The sequence below is a fragment of the Camelus bactrianus genome, chromosome 1 (assembly GCF_048773025.1).
Source record: "Camelus bactrianus isolate YW-2024 breed Bactrian camel chromosome 1, ASM4877302v1, whole genome shotgun sequence".
Lineage (NCBI taxonomy): Eukaryota > Metazoa > Chordata > Mammalia > Artiodactyla > Camelidae > Camelus > Camelus bactrianus.
Window position 1 is genome coordinate 38544555 of NC_133539.1, and position 14417 is coordinate 38558971.

The window sequence follows — 14417 nt, forward strand, 5'->3', positions numbered from 1 at the left end:
TTCTGTTCTGTCTGTTATCTATGTGTCTGTTCTTAGGCCAGTACCATATTGTTTCAATTAGTATAACTTTGTAGTATAGTTTGAAATCAGGAAATGTGATGCCTGTAGCACTGTTCTTCTTTCTAATAATTGCTTTGGCTGTTTGGGATCTTTTGTGGTTTCATACAAGTTTTAAGACAGTTTTTTATATTTCTGTGAAAAATGCCATTCGAATTTTACAAGGGATTGCATTGAATCTATAATTAGCTTTGGGTAGTGTGGCCATTTTAACAATATTAATTCTTCCAATCCATGAACACAGGATTTCTTTCCATTTGTTTGAATTGTGTTCAGTTTCTTTATCAAAATCTATAGTTTTCATTGTATAGGTCTTTCACTTCCTTGGTTAAATTTATGCCTAAGTATTTTACTTTTTTGATACTACTGTGAATGAGACTTTTTATGCATAATTTCATTATAAAATTGATAGAAAAACATAACAAAAATGACATAGCATTAATGTTGCTAATAAACAGCTCTTACAAATTAATAGAAAAGACAATAAATCAAAAGAATAAGATCAAAAGGCAGTTTATATACAAGTATAACCAAGTGACCAGTAAAAATGTGAAAAAAATGTGCAGCCTTAGTAGCAATTAGGAAACTTCAATTGAAGAAACAATATTAACTCCACATATTATCAAAAGGTAAAAGAATAACTAACATTAATTACAGGGATTAGTAGGGTGAAAGGTTAGGGTGCTCACTTACATTATTCTGAGTTTGAAAAATGTTGAGGCATGTAACATGGAAATACTGTATTAAAACAAGTAATTAATATACCCTGGCTCAGAGCTCCTGCTCTTGGGAATGGAAATACAGGTGTCATCATGAGTGTGTTTACTGCAGCATAGTTTATGAAATATTTCTCTCAACTGAAAGATTGTTGGTACAAATACTACAGATACATTACAGTAAATTGACTACAACCATTGACCTGGAGTGATTTCCATGCAATACTGGATAATTGAGGAAAACAATGTAAAGTTTATTGATATTATCTCAGAGTTAAAAAGCAGCAATACTAAATCATTCTGATCATATTTTTGTAAACATATATCTACACAGAAATGTGCTGGCATTTTAGGAAAATGATATTTAAAGAGGAAAGAAGGCAGAAAGGGTGGAAGTAAGCCAGATTTCTAAATGATATTCTAGAGTAAATGTCCATACAAAAAGCACATACCTGTTATGATCTCATTTATATAAGCATGAATTTTTAAAATATAGAAATAGATACTTAAAAAAAAGTCATTGCAGAAAACGCAGATTTAACCTATAAGGTCTATATCTGAATAGCTTTTTTCTAAAAGAAGACATTTGAAACCATTGAATTACATAATATTTAACTTTCTAGCTGCAGTATTGACGTTTGTTGGGAAATATTTTTATCTTGGGTGATTTGTTTGTTTTTCGGAAATGAAGTTTGCATACTTAATAAACAGAGAAATAAGGAAGAGGTAGAGAAAGGATAAGGGATGTATAAGAAAGTAATTTAAAAGTTTTCAAGACATTGGTACTGATATCCCATTTTTAAAGAAATACAAACAAAACCTAAAACCACTAACTAAAAGAGATGCAGAATGTCTATTCCACTTACAGAATTCTAGTAATCTCATATTAGACATTAATGAATTAATGATTTATTCATTCACTCATTCAACTTTTCAAGCATTTATAAAAACTAAACATGTACTTGAAACATGCATTGTGGGTATAAGAACGGTAAGGCCTGTGTTTGGCTTGTGGCATTTATAAGAAGTTGAGGTGATGATTTGATCAAGTAGTTGTAATATAATATGATTTGAAGCCAAAAAGAGTGCAAGATGCTGTATACCATTAATGTGTGCTATATGAAAAGAATGTTACTTCCTGAAAAAATGTTTTTCTAACATTTAAAAAGTATAATCCTTAATTTGAAATGAAATTATAGACTAAATTCCAGTATTAAAATATTTAAGGTAGTAACTTAAGAATCCAGATATATTTTATAAGTTCAAAATTTTAAGGTTTTTCAAAGGTAATTTTTAGTAGACAAACATTTGAAATCAGGCATAGACTTGAGAGTTGTTATGCCAGTATCCAATTTGTATTTGTATATTTTGCAGTAGGCAAAAATAAGTGAATAAATAAATTCATATAAATAATAACTTCAAATGGAAAATTTTTTAACAGCCAGCACACTTTGCAATATTAAAATAATCATTTTTGAGTTGTAGTTGAATCACTTTCAAGATTTTTGCTGTTTCTGTCCCTTATTTATAATAATTCAAAAAGTCCAAAAAAATCTATAAATTTGTGGTAAGATGAATTATGCTATGATCAGAACATATACTGAGTAGACATGCATAATCTTCTGCAGGAACTTAATTATCAGAGTACTCGCACATTGTCCCAATCAGTAAAACAAGTATGGACCAATCACCGACTTTCTGACAAGCGCTGTGCCAGCCTGTCCTTGTGATGCTTACAGACATGAAACAAGTAATTGTGAAGGGGTTACTAACATGGAAAAGGCACAGGTGCTTGGAGAAACTAGTCTAGGAAGTCAGGAAGGACTTTCTAATAGAAGTGAGACCTAAAAGATGACTAGGAGTTAGCAACCTGAGTAGGTCATGTGGTAGAGATGGAGAGAAGGGATTTTTCAAGGGAGGAAAAGGCTCAAAGCAGGTGAAAGAGTATAGTAAACACATAGAAGTTAAAGGAGTCCCTCAGCAGTTCATTCATTCATTCATTCATTTACCAAATACTCATTGAGGGCCTAATAATGCCTGGCACTGCTCTAGGCCCAGGAGATGCTTCAATGAACAAAACAGATAGAAATCTCCACCCTCATAGAGCATACATTTAAAGGGGGAAATGGCTTCAAAAATTAAATGTATTAAGTGTCAGATGTTGTTAAGTTATTTGGAGATGGGAAAAAGAATGGAGAGTAATATGGATTACTGAGATGGGATGTAGTGGGAGTTGCAATATAAAAACAGAACTGGTGAAGGCTTTATTAACACAGTAATATTTGAATAAAGATCTGATGTAAGGGAGGGAGCAAACCATTCAGACAGCTGGGTGAGAGTGAGTGTTAAAGGCCCACTGGCAGGAGAGTGCTTTGGATGCCCAATATTCTGAAGGAGGCCAGTGTGGCTAGAGCAGACTTTCCCTTGGGTACTCAAGAGGACTGAGGGAGAAATGGAATGTAAAAACATTTTAAACAATGTGATTCAATGTTGTTTAATGCCATCTCCCAGAACTACACAATAATCTCCTTTAATGTGGGCATCCTCACACTTTGGTAAGCACTGTTTATCTTGCATATGTGGATTTCAAAAATACCTTTTAAATTAGCAACCTCAGCTAACATGTGAGGTTACTATTGTGTTACTAATTTTGAATAACAAATTTTATTCATTAATATTAGCATATGTTGACTTTTCTGTGTATGTGTGACACTGAACTCTGAGATCCGAAGTGGGTATAATTTAGATTATGTTGTATGTGTACAAATTAAATAGTTCTAGCAGTAATAAAAATAATTGTTTTTTCTGTTTTTACAGCTTGCAGACCAGGATTCTATAAAGCATTTGCTGGCAACACAAAGTGTTCTAAATGTCCTCCACACAGTCTAACCCACATGGAAGCAACTTCTGTATGTCAGTGTGAAAAGGGTTACTATCGAGCTGAGAAAGACCCACCTTCCATGGCATGTACCAGTAAGTCTATCCATTTTGCATTTGAAAATCCTATTTCCAACCTTTTGGTGTCTTTAGCCTGATTTTTTTTTTTTTTAAGAAGTGGATACAAAATCCTACCATCAATGCGATTTGTCTTTGATAAAAGTCAAGGAAAAAGTTTCTCTTTCTTTCTTAGCATAATTGCTTTTCAACAGCTTGCAGAGAATGTATTAATTCTTCAAATATCACATTGATCCTTGACGTGCAAATGCCAGCACTGGTTTGGAGGCCCTACAAAATTTTCCTAACCATAATCTGTCCTTAGAAAGTTAAAGCAGTTTAAAACTACCTGAGAATTTATAAACAAAACTTCTGTTCTTTGCTTCAAACCTTGATCGTTTGAAGGCACATCAATTTAGGACCATCAAGTCTGCTGTGTCGGGGAGCTTCCACATGAAACTTTAAAAGTCATTGTGCTGTTGTTATGCGGAAAAGTTCCAGTTTTCAAACTTGATATTTGTCCTTAAAGGAAGGTATTTTTGAGTTTATCCACATTTTGCCTCTCACTTTTTCTCCAGTTTTGGGATTGGAGCCAATAGAATATTAAATGTAAATGTGAAGGTCATTTTAATTCATGTGCTGAGAATTTAAATTATTTGTATGCTCCTGTTACTAAGGTGTTGTGAAATATATGTATACTTTAAAAATAAAAGTTAATATATTAATGCAAAGCTAAGCCATGCAAAAGTAAAATGTCACCTCTTAAGGTAGCTGTGAAAGTCTTGTTAAATACTTAAATAAGGTATAGTGAAAATTTGCCCCTCTTGTTGATGAATTGGGGTCAAAATGTTGCTTATCTTGTGTAATTCTATAGAAGCAGAAATAGATTGAAAATTATGTAATGTCACATATTTCTTAGAGACAATGAGATGTTCCATTCATTTTAACTAATGCAGTTTATAGATTTGTGTGTATTACTGCAGACATAAAATATAAAGCATTTTTATGGAACACATTTAATAAAAATGCAACAGATTCATTAGTAGATGTAATTTTTGCTTTCTGATTGTAAATGCTGAATGACTACTTTCTTCAGAAAATTGTAGCGCAGGAAATTTTTTTTTCTAGGAGCATATTCTTAGTTTATAAGTAGGAAAAGGAAAATTCTAAATATAATTTTTCACCTAATTGTGGAAATAGTTTTGAACAGGAATAGTTTTTTATTATCGTTTCATATTCTATCCTTTTTGCATGGTTGCTGTATATTACTATATTATATGGTGAAAAGCATACTCCAGCTTAGGTAGATGGTGGTGTTTCAAATGGCTACAGGTCTGCCAGGGAAGTTCCCTCAAAACTTACATCAGAAACTAAATAATGCTTCCTAGGTGAGTGATAGAGGAGAATCTCCTCTTTTTATTTAACTGGAGGGCCATAAATAGACGACACATTGAAGGAATAAACTCATTTCCATCAATATAACCCCTTCAGTGAGGTGGCAGAGTAGGTAGTTGGGAAGCCTTAGTTCTTTGTGTGAGAAACTATTAAGAAAATAAATAGAGGATGTGACAAGGTCTATGAACTCAGTAAACTAGTCAGTCATTGTTGAATCTGATATGTGTACTTAATAGCTTAACATTTTATGTTTCTTAGATTTTCTTTTTTTAAAAAATACTTTGTTAATGCTTTTGTGTTTACAATAATGCTAGCCTGTTTTGGCTATACCAAATGGAAGCAGAGAAAGTTCTAATTCTGGTCATCATTGGGCAGAGCTTTAGACAGGGAATGGCATGTGTTGCCATCAGGGTTTAGAAGAGAGAACCCAAAGAAAAATGAAAACTTTTCTCAAGTCCCCCCTAGTCTGGCCACTGGAAGCTCTGCTACTTCCTTGAGGACTTCTTTGCCTTGTTTTAGCAAAAACTTAGCACAGTGTGCTAGTAAGTTCAGCATCTTTTAGAGTCAGACTATGAGTGTGAATCTTGGCTTTGGTACTTACTAGCTGGGCAAATTATTTAACCTCTCAACCTCTGCTGCACCATGCATAGTGATAATAACAACATCTGCCTCATTCTGTTATTTATAATGATTAAATAAACTAGGAACACTACTTAGCATGTAGTAGATAATAAGTGATTGTTTAATGCAGAAAGTTGTTCTCTTACAATTCATTTTTATATAATTTTTGATAAGTTAGTATTTAAACTATTAAATAGACTTTGTTGATAGTATTATGCTGAGCTCACAGCTTCCATCATCTGCATTCCTACAAACTGAAAAAGTAATGTGCTGAATTTGTACAACCTTTTCACAAAATATGTTAAATCCTTTACTCTGTGCATATCTGATATCAGTAAAGTTTTTTGAATTATACTCTGACTAGATAAGAGACCCTAACAGTTATTACAATATATGCAGAAAAAGCAAGGACCATAAACTCCAAAGCATCATGCCCCCTGAAAATTAAAAGATTAGATTGCTGAGGAAGAAAAACCAGGAAAATAACAAGCAAAGAGGCCATTGAATGATTTGACTTAAGAAGAGCAGGGTAGCTTCACCAAGATGTAAAACTTCTGAAGCCAAGAATCAAGCAAACTGTCAACATTTCCATTTTTTATTAACTGCAAACAATAGCCAATTTGTAATGCTCTTAATAGACAGAAGCTTCCTTAACTTCTAGATCATGTGTCTATGATTTAACCATGGCTATTTTTTTTTTTTTTTTTTTTTTGGTCTTAGCATGGAAAACATACTTTCAGAGAGTCTTCCAGGGATTTAAAAGGAGATTTTTAAAAATTTTTCACTTGTTATCAGGGGCAGAGAGATTTTGAATGTTGGGGTTTAAAAGAAAATGAAGGACTAAAATATTGAAAATGACTAACCTAAGACATTCAGTTAGTAAATGGCTTAGTAGGGAAGAAGTTCATAGATAAGTATAGTATGTAAGTAATATGATTTTTAAGGACCTCAGGAGACCTTTCCCTGCTCCTTAGTGCTATCACCAAAACAAGAATGACCCATATGTTTCTGGTACTACACAGCATGTGATTTCACCATTAAGAGTTTTTAATTTCTTTGGATTTTCACTATCGAGATAGATGTCTTTTTAAATTTCATAATCTTGAGATGTACAATACATATGATATAGTCACAAAAATACTTCTCATTTTTTCAAGCAGTTTTAGAATCAGAACAAAATTAAGAGGAAGTATAGAGATTTCCTATATACCGCCCTGCCCCCTGACATGCATAATAGCCCCCTGCATTATCACCATCCTCCACCGGAGTGGTACATTTGTTATGTCTGATGAACCTATATTACCATATTATAATCACCCAAAGTCCATAGGTTACATTAGGGTTCACTCTTGGTGTTGAACATTCTGTGGATTTGGACAAATGTGTAATAACATCTGTCAGCCATTATATGGTCATTAAGAGGATTTTCACTGCCCTAAAATCTGCTGGGCCCATGTTCATCCTTTCCTCCTACCAACCCATGGCAACCACTTATCCTTGTACTGAATCCATACATGTGCTTTTTCCAGAATGTCATATAGTTGGAATCATACAGTATGTAGCATTTTTCATATTGACTTCTTTTACTTAGTAATGTGTATTTCAGATTCTTCCATGTCTTTTCATGGCTGGATAGTTCATTTCATTTTAGTGCTGAGTAATACTCCACTGTCTGAGTATACCAGAGTTTATTTATCCATGTACCTACTGGAGGGCAGCTTGGTTGCTTCCCAGTTTTGGCAATTATGAATAAGCTGCTTAAAAACATGCATGCACAAGTCTTTGGACTTACGGAATTTTGTATTTTGTACTTATTTTTGTACTTACGAAAACTTATGGACATAAGTTTTCAACTCCTTTGAGTAAATACCTAAGAATGTGATTGCTGAATCATATGGTAAGAATATGTTTAATTTTGTAAGAAACCACCAAACAGTACTATTTTGCATCCCTACCAACAATGAATGAGAGTTCCTGTGCTCCACATCCTGGTCAGCATTTAATGTTACCGATGTCATGGATTTGGGCTAATTCCAATAGGTGTATAGTGGTACCTTATTATTATTTTAATTTGCATTTCTTTGATGACACTCGATACAGGGCATCTTTTCATATGTTTATTTGCCATCTGTGTCTTCTTTGGTGAGGTATACACATAAAGATTTGTAGATGTTTCAAATGACTACAGTTAAAAAAAAAGATGTCTCATAATCAAACCAATCCCTCAAATATTGGTCGAGGGTTGGGGTGATCTAATCCTTCAGTCTTTGGCTGGCCCTGGCTATTATTGTTAATTTCCTCTTTTGACATTTGTTTCCAGTGACTCCTTCCTCACTGCCCATAAGTATACTCAAATTTCTGTCATTAGAAAAATGCTCCCTGTCCAATATTTTTTCTTCTCCACAACAGACACCTTGGGAAAGCATTCTTCATTGGCTGTGGCTACTGCTTCACACACTTTAATTTACTTTTTACTCTACTACATTCAAATTTTTGTTCATTACTCCACTGCAATTAGATTTTTCTTCCACCACTTCAGGTAAACTGTGTAAGAAAAATCACCAATCATCTTCTTTGCCATTTTGTGTGAGAAACATTTTCATTTTACTATTCATGACAGTTCTGTTGGTCACTTCCTTTTTCTTGAAACCATCTGTTTCTTTATATTCTAAGACTACAATCTCTCCTTTACTCTCTTATTTTTCTGACCATTGTATTTGTTGCCATCGATGGTTTCTCTTCCTTTACTCACTCTTTAAATGTTAATTTTTCTCTTGTTCCTTTCTTTGCCTTGCCTTTTGACATGTTTTCAATCTCATGGCTTCAAATATTACCTGTAAATAGATGAGGCCTATGTTTTTATCGTATCTTCTCTCCCAAGGTCCAAAGTTATCTTGCCAATGAATTATGGGATCTGACAATCTGTATGTCCTATGGAAACCTGCCCACATCTTCAACCTTGTGTCATACCATACTTTCCCTGGTATTAAACTCATGGACTTCCATGATGCTGAACATGCTCTCATCCTATTGCCAGCGATTCCCTCTACTTGAAATGCTCTCCCTTTAGGTCCTATGATGGCTGTTTTCTTTTTGCCGTTCAGACTCAGATGTCAGGTCTTAAGATAGCCATTTCCTGGCCATCCATTCAAAAATAGAATCCCTCTAAATTACCGTCTTTTGTGTCAAATGCTTTATTTTTTATGGATTATATCATTCTTTGAAAATATCTCATTTATTTGTGCACACAGCTCCTTATTTATTGTCATTCTGCTTACATTAGATTACAAGGGGATCATGAATGTTCTTTCTTTACTGTATCTCCAGCGCTAATGATAGTACTTAGCAAATACATGCACTAAATAAATATTTGATGAACAAATAAACTAATCATTTAAGCTCAACCTGCAAAAGCCAGTTTTATTGTTCATACCTCAGCCTGCTCATCCAACCCAGCTTGTTTCTTTACCCTGGTGAATCCTCATCTACCCATGCATCAAAGGCAGAATGCTTAGAATCATAACCCCCGTCCCTCTCCTTGATGTGTCTGTCCGAGTAGTCACAAGTCCTAGCAATTCTGCTTCTTAGTATTCCTTCTGTCCATTCCTTTCTGTCAATTCCTGGCCCTTCCCTTTCTGTTAAGGTCCTCAACTCTCTCAAGCTAATTTAATAATATTTTGGCAAGTCTCCATCCTTTAGTATTCCATCTGTCCACATTTCCCAAACTGTTAGAAAATATAATTTTTGAACAAAAACAAAACCTTGTTCATACTCCCACTTCTTCTGCCTAAAGTCTTTTTAAACTCCAGCTCCTATTAGCCACAGTTGTAATAGTCAATTCAAGGACAACCAAAGTCCAGCTGTGGCCTATCTCTCCCCTTCCAATTTTAACTATACTAAGACCTCTCAAATAGTCCTGGTATATATGCAGTTATACCAGCAACATACTTGTAAGTTTGGGCCTTCTTGATTGTTTAAAAAATTCATTGTGCTCCTTTTGTATGAACTGCAAAAAATATAAAAGAAATTAGGAATAAGGAATTTGAAATGAAATGCTGGAATGTTTTCTCTGTTATCTTAATCTACTTCTTAAACTCTTAATTTTATTTCTCAGGTGACTCTTTAATGTATGTTCTGGGCTTTAAAAGATGAGCTGTAGAGGACACTCCACAATACCAGGTCTTGGTCAATTAGGGCTGCCTCTGAGAGCAGTTCAGAGCACAGGAGATCCTGCTGCCTGCCAAGAAGTCTGTTATCAAAATAACTGCCTAAGGCTTTTCTAGGCCAGAAGGGAAAAATGCTCACTAATATTGGAGAAACAAAGGACTATACGAGTTACTAAGAAAGTACTTGTCAAGCAAGAAAGGCTGAGAGCATGAAAGGATTGAGAGAAATGAAAAGAGGGTCTAATACATGGATGCACAAAACGTTAGACGGAATATAATTCCACAGTCATAGCACTTTCACTTTGATGTTTCTCATGTTTTAAAATCAATAGGAGGATTGTTATTTTAAAACTGCTGAACAGATGCTGGAAGATTAACACATTCAACAAACATTGTGTTACCTACTTGGAAAAGTTCAAAACAAAATGTAAATCATATATGTGGGTAATTCTAATGCACATCACTGAGGATAATCAGATACCTTGAGTAAAACCAGTTTCTTCCAATTTCACTTTTAATACACAGGCAAATAGCATGTCTTTGTATCTTTGTGTTTGATATACAGTGACAGTGATTGGGATGAAAGTGTAAAAGTTGAATTTTTTTGCTCTAAGGCTAACATTGTAAAGCATGGCTTCTTTATTTCTGAAATAATTGTCTGCTTGAAAAAGTCGCTATTCTCTCATTCATTTTGAGTAGAACAAATATTGTGTTGAGATGAAGTAGGAAAGTTGCTCTTCCCTACTTCAGCTGCCCTACTCAGGTCCCCCACTTCTGGGTAAGGACAGGATGCTCACATCCAGGTACTCCTGCTCTCTGTCTCTTTTTTTTTTTCCCCTCATCTCTTTGTTTTTGGTTTTTGGTTTTTTTGTCTCCTTTCTAAGCTTGTCTTGCATGGAAAAAAACATTCTAGTTCCTTGCTTTTCCATTTCACAACTGAAATAGCAAAAGGGCAACTGATTGGTTAAGTGGCTCATTGTAAACACAATGTAACAGCCACAATTTTGTGGAGGCCAGAAAGGGAGATGTTGCAAAGATGAATTTTTTTACCTCTAGCAGCCTGTTACATTCTAGACTTGTTTTCATTATGGAAAGTAACTCTAAATATTTCTCTGTGTATTGCAGTAATACATTTTAAATTTAAAATGGTCTTTATATTACAGAAGAGATACCTGTATATAATGAATCCTAGTCTCCTCAATACAGATCACTGATGTAAGATGTCAGTTGAGCTTCATGGAGTTTCCTAAATACAAATACTTTAGTTTTTATATCAGCGAAGTTCCTTTTATCAAATTACCTGAAAGAGGTTCCTCCATAGGAAGAGGTATTAAGTGGTTATTCTGCTGATGCTAAAGAATTGAGTTACCACTTGCTGTAGGGTGAATCTATTTTTGTCACCTACAGTTGGAACTCAGAACTGTACCATTCGGAACTCAGAGAGAACTGTACCATTTAATATCATCTACTTGTACATAACAGACCAATTACCATGAATCATCCATAATTGTAAAGAGAGCATTCATAATTATCCCTACAGTGTTATGCTTTGTGAGAAAGGTTTATTAATTTGCTTTTATCTATTTATTTATTGTTTTTCTTTTCCCTCCCAAATTATGACAGTGCTTACTCTCTTCATATTTCTCTTTTTGATTTCTAATGAGTGTTTAATTAAAAATAATTAACTCAAATATAGAAATGGCTATATGTAGGTGTGGTAAATTTTTTTCATGGTATTAGGGAAACTGGATGATTTTTAACTCAGAAGACCCAAGCCTAGGCCACTCATGATTTCATTCGTGTTTTAGTGTCCTTTCATTATACATGTATTTTTGCCCTTTAACTCTTAACTCACACACAGCTATAGCATATTTCTGTCATTCTTAGCATTAGTTTTCTATGGGTTGATATTGAGAATGTTTTTTCTGCACTGATGAGAATAGTTGATAACTATTTTTGGAATTTTCCAAAGGTAATAGTATGTCTATGCTCTGTAGCACAGAAATTTAGAACCACAAATGCTTACTTTTCAAATGCTTACAGTGTGTCCAGAACTGTATTTTGAGCTTTACATTCCTTCTCAATGGGTAGAGAGATGATGGGTGCCTACCCATTTTGATATGAGTTTTTATTAGTTAATGCCAGGTTTTTAGAAGAAAAATTTATGTGTTTTTAAATTTTATTTATTTTGATGGGGGTAATTAGGTTTGTTTGTTTGCTTGCTTGCTTGTTTGTTTTGGTGGAGATACTCAGGATTGAACCCAGGACTTTGTGCATGCTCAGCGTGTACTCTACCACTAAGCTATACCCTCCTCCTTAACACCAGTTTTCGTAATATAAACATTCCCTTCTACTTCATAAAAGTGATTTTCAAGTCATGTGGCTGTATCCTGAATCAATAACACTGAATTCTTGCAACTGGAACTCTCTATTCTCCAATATTTGTCAAAATTTGTACTATGTAAAAATTAATTTTTGGAGGATTGTACAAAACCAAGCATTCTATTCATTCCCTTAATTAAAACGCATGTCACCTTTGTATCAAGCTGGACCAGAATAGACTGGTGTACATGAATACAAATATTTCATTGTAATATGTACATTTGGTAAGCATCAGTCACCTTTTCTATAAATAGCATATTAACAGCTGTCTTACAGATTTACTGTGATAATTGAATGGAATGTTAAGTACATTCCTTAAAACAAAAAAGTGGGCTCAAAAATATTGGCTATATTTCTTTGAATACACGCCTACAATGTATAAAAGTAATCAATCCTGCCTGAGGGCAGTGGGAAAGTGTCACAAAGAGGGTAACATCTAAATCAGAATGTGAATGATAAGTAGGAATTTTCCACAGCAAAAGGTAATGGAACAGCATGTGCAAAGGCATTGAGGTACAGCAAAAGGGAGAAAGTGGCTAATGGACAGGCGTAGTTATAAAGACATATGGAGAGGCTGAGAGATTTAGATTTTATTCTGGAAGTGAATGGTATTTGGTCTATTAGATTTCTTTTTTAATGTTTGCTTTCTTTAACTATGAGTTTTAGAAGTAAGGGAAAATCTAAAAAGAATCATCTAAGTCCTCATTCACAGTATTATGAAAACATTAATAGATAAGTCTTAATTTTAGACATCAATTAATTACTGAAATAGGTGCAGTAATATTGATGAAAATGAGAATATGTAGAATTCAGAAGATCTGAAGTGTACATGTTGCTGTATCCTCAGCAATATTTTATCCTAAAGATTTAATTCTTGATTGCTCTTCTGTAAAAAAATTATTTTTCAATGTGTTAAGGTAACATTATTAACAGGAATCTGTTGTAGGAAGACAAATAAATTGTTCTCTAATTGGTGTGTTTTAAAAATTTGTATTTGACAATACTCTCTAAACAAACCACTATAAAATACTTTAAATATTTATTTACCAGACTTTCTCTATTTAAAAGATAAATACAGTGTGATAGAGTAGTATAAAAACCAAACATGAAATGACCTAGGTATAATCCTACCTCGTGCACTGCATGATTCTGACGTAATTACAGAACTTCCTTGGGCCTCAGTTCTTTATCTGAATAAACTGATTTATTCCCTTCCCTGTGGTGAAGTTGAAGCCCATTTTATGACTACTCATCATCCATTTCCAAATATACAAACATTTTATGAACAAAACTTACAGATAGAGCACTTAGTGGTTTAGAAAAGAATACGTAATTTCTTTTATAGATGCTTTTATTAAGTATCTTTTTCAAAGATTATATAGGAAGGATATTAGATTAACAATATAAATGTAGATAGCAGTTAAAATTGATAGTGATAGTGCATAGAATGAAGTGACTTTTAGAGTTTTAAGTTATGTCTACATGTAGATCTGACAACTGATATTTTTTGTACATTATTAAAATCTGGAGTTGTACTTTTTCATTTGTTCATATGTATTTATATTTCTTTAGTAAATTCTACAATTTACTCCTTTGGAAAAACATTTACCTAAACATCTCTAGATGGTTCAATATATATATATACATGCTATGTGTGTGTGTGTGTGTGTGTATATATATATATATATATACACACACACATGCTATGTATATATAGCAATATAGCATATAGCAATATATATATACACACACACATACATACACACACACAATAAATATATGTATATTTAATGCTCTCTTTGGCACAGATTAACATGGAATTACTTTTCTCTCATTTGTAACCTCATAGGTATGAAGAAATATGCTTTTTATTAGGGAACTGTCCTATTACATTCTTGGTATTCATTACATTAATAAACACATTTAAATTATTGCCAGGTAGTAACTTAAAAACTGTAAAATACGATTTAATAGCAGTAGCCATTCATGACTTAATATCCTCAGTTATTTGGGTCAAATTTTCATTGTTCTTAAAGAGACTTAAAAACATTAAGAGTTAATGGATGAGTGAATAGTCACTCTTAATATAAAAGAGTTAATATGAAAAGGCCCCTGTTTGTTTATGACTTAACATATTTCTGTAACT

General features: G+C 33.5%; 1 protein-coding gene across 5 annotated transcripts in view; it reads left to right on the top strand.

Annotated features, from left to right (window-relative positions):
• Positions 1-14417, top strand: part of EPHA6 (EPH receptor A6) — a 743078-nt gene that overhangs the window by 313684 nt on the left and 414977 nt on the right. For all 5 annotated transcript variants that reach the window (XM_074361623.1, XM_074361631.1, XM_074361637.1 and 2 more), the window contains one exon: positions 3591-3746. In XM_074361623.1, coding sequence (XP_074217724.1) covers positions 3591-3746 — 156 coding nt within the window. The remainder of the gene's footprint in view (positions 1-3590; positions 3747-14417) is intronic.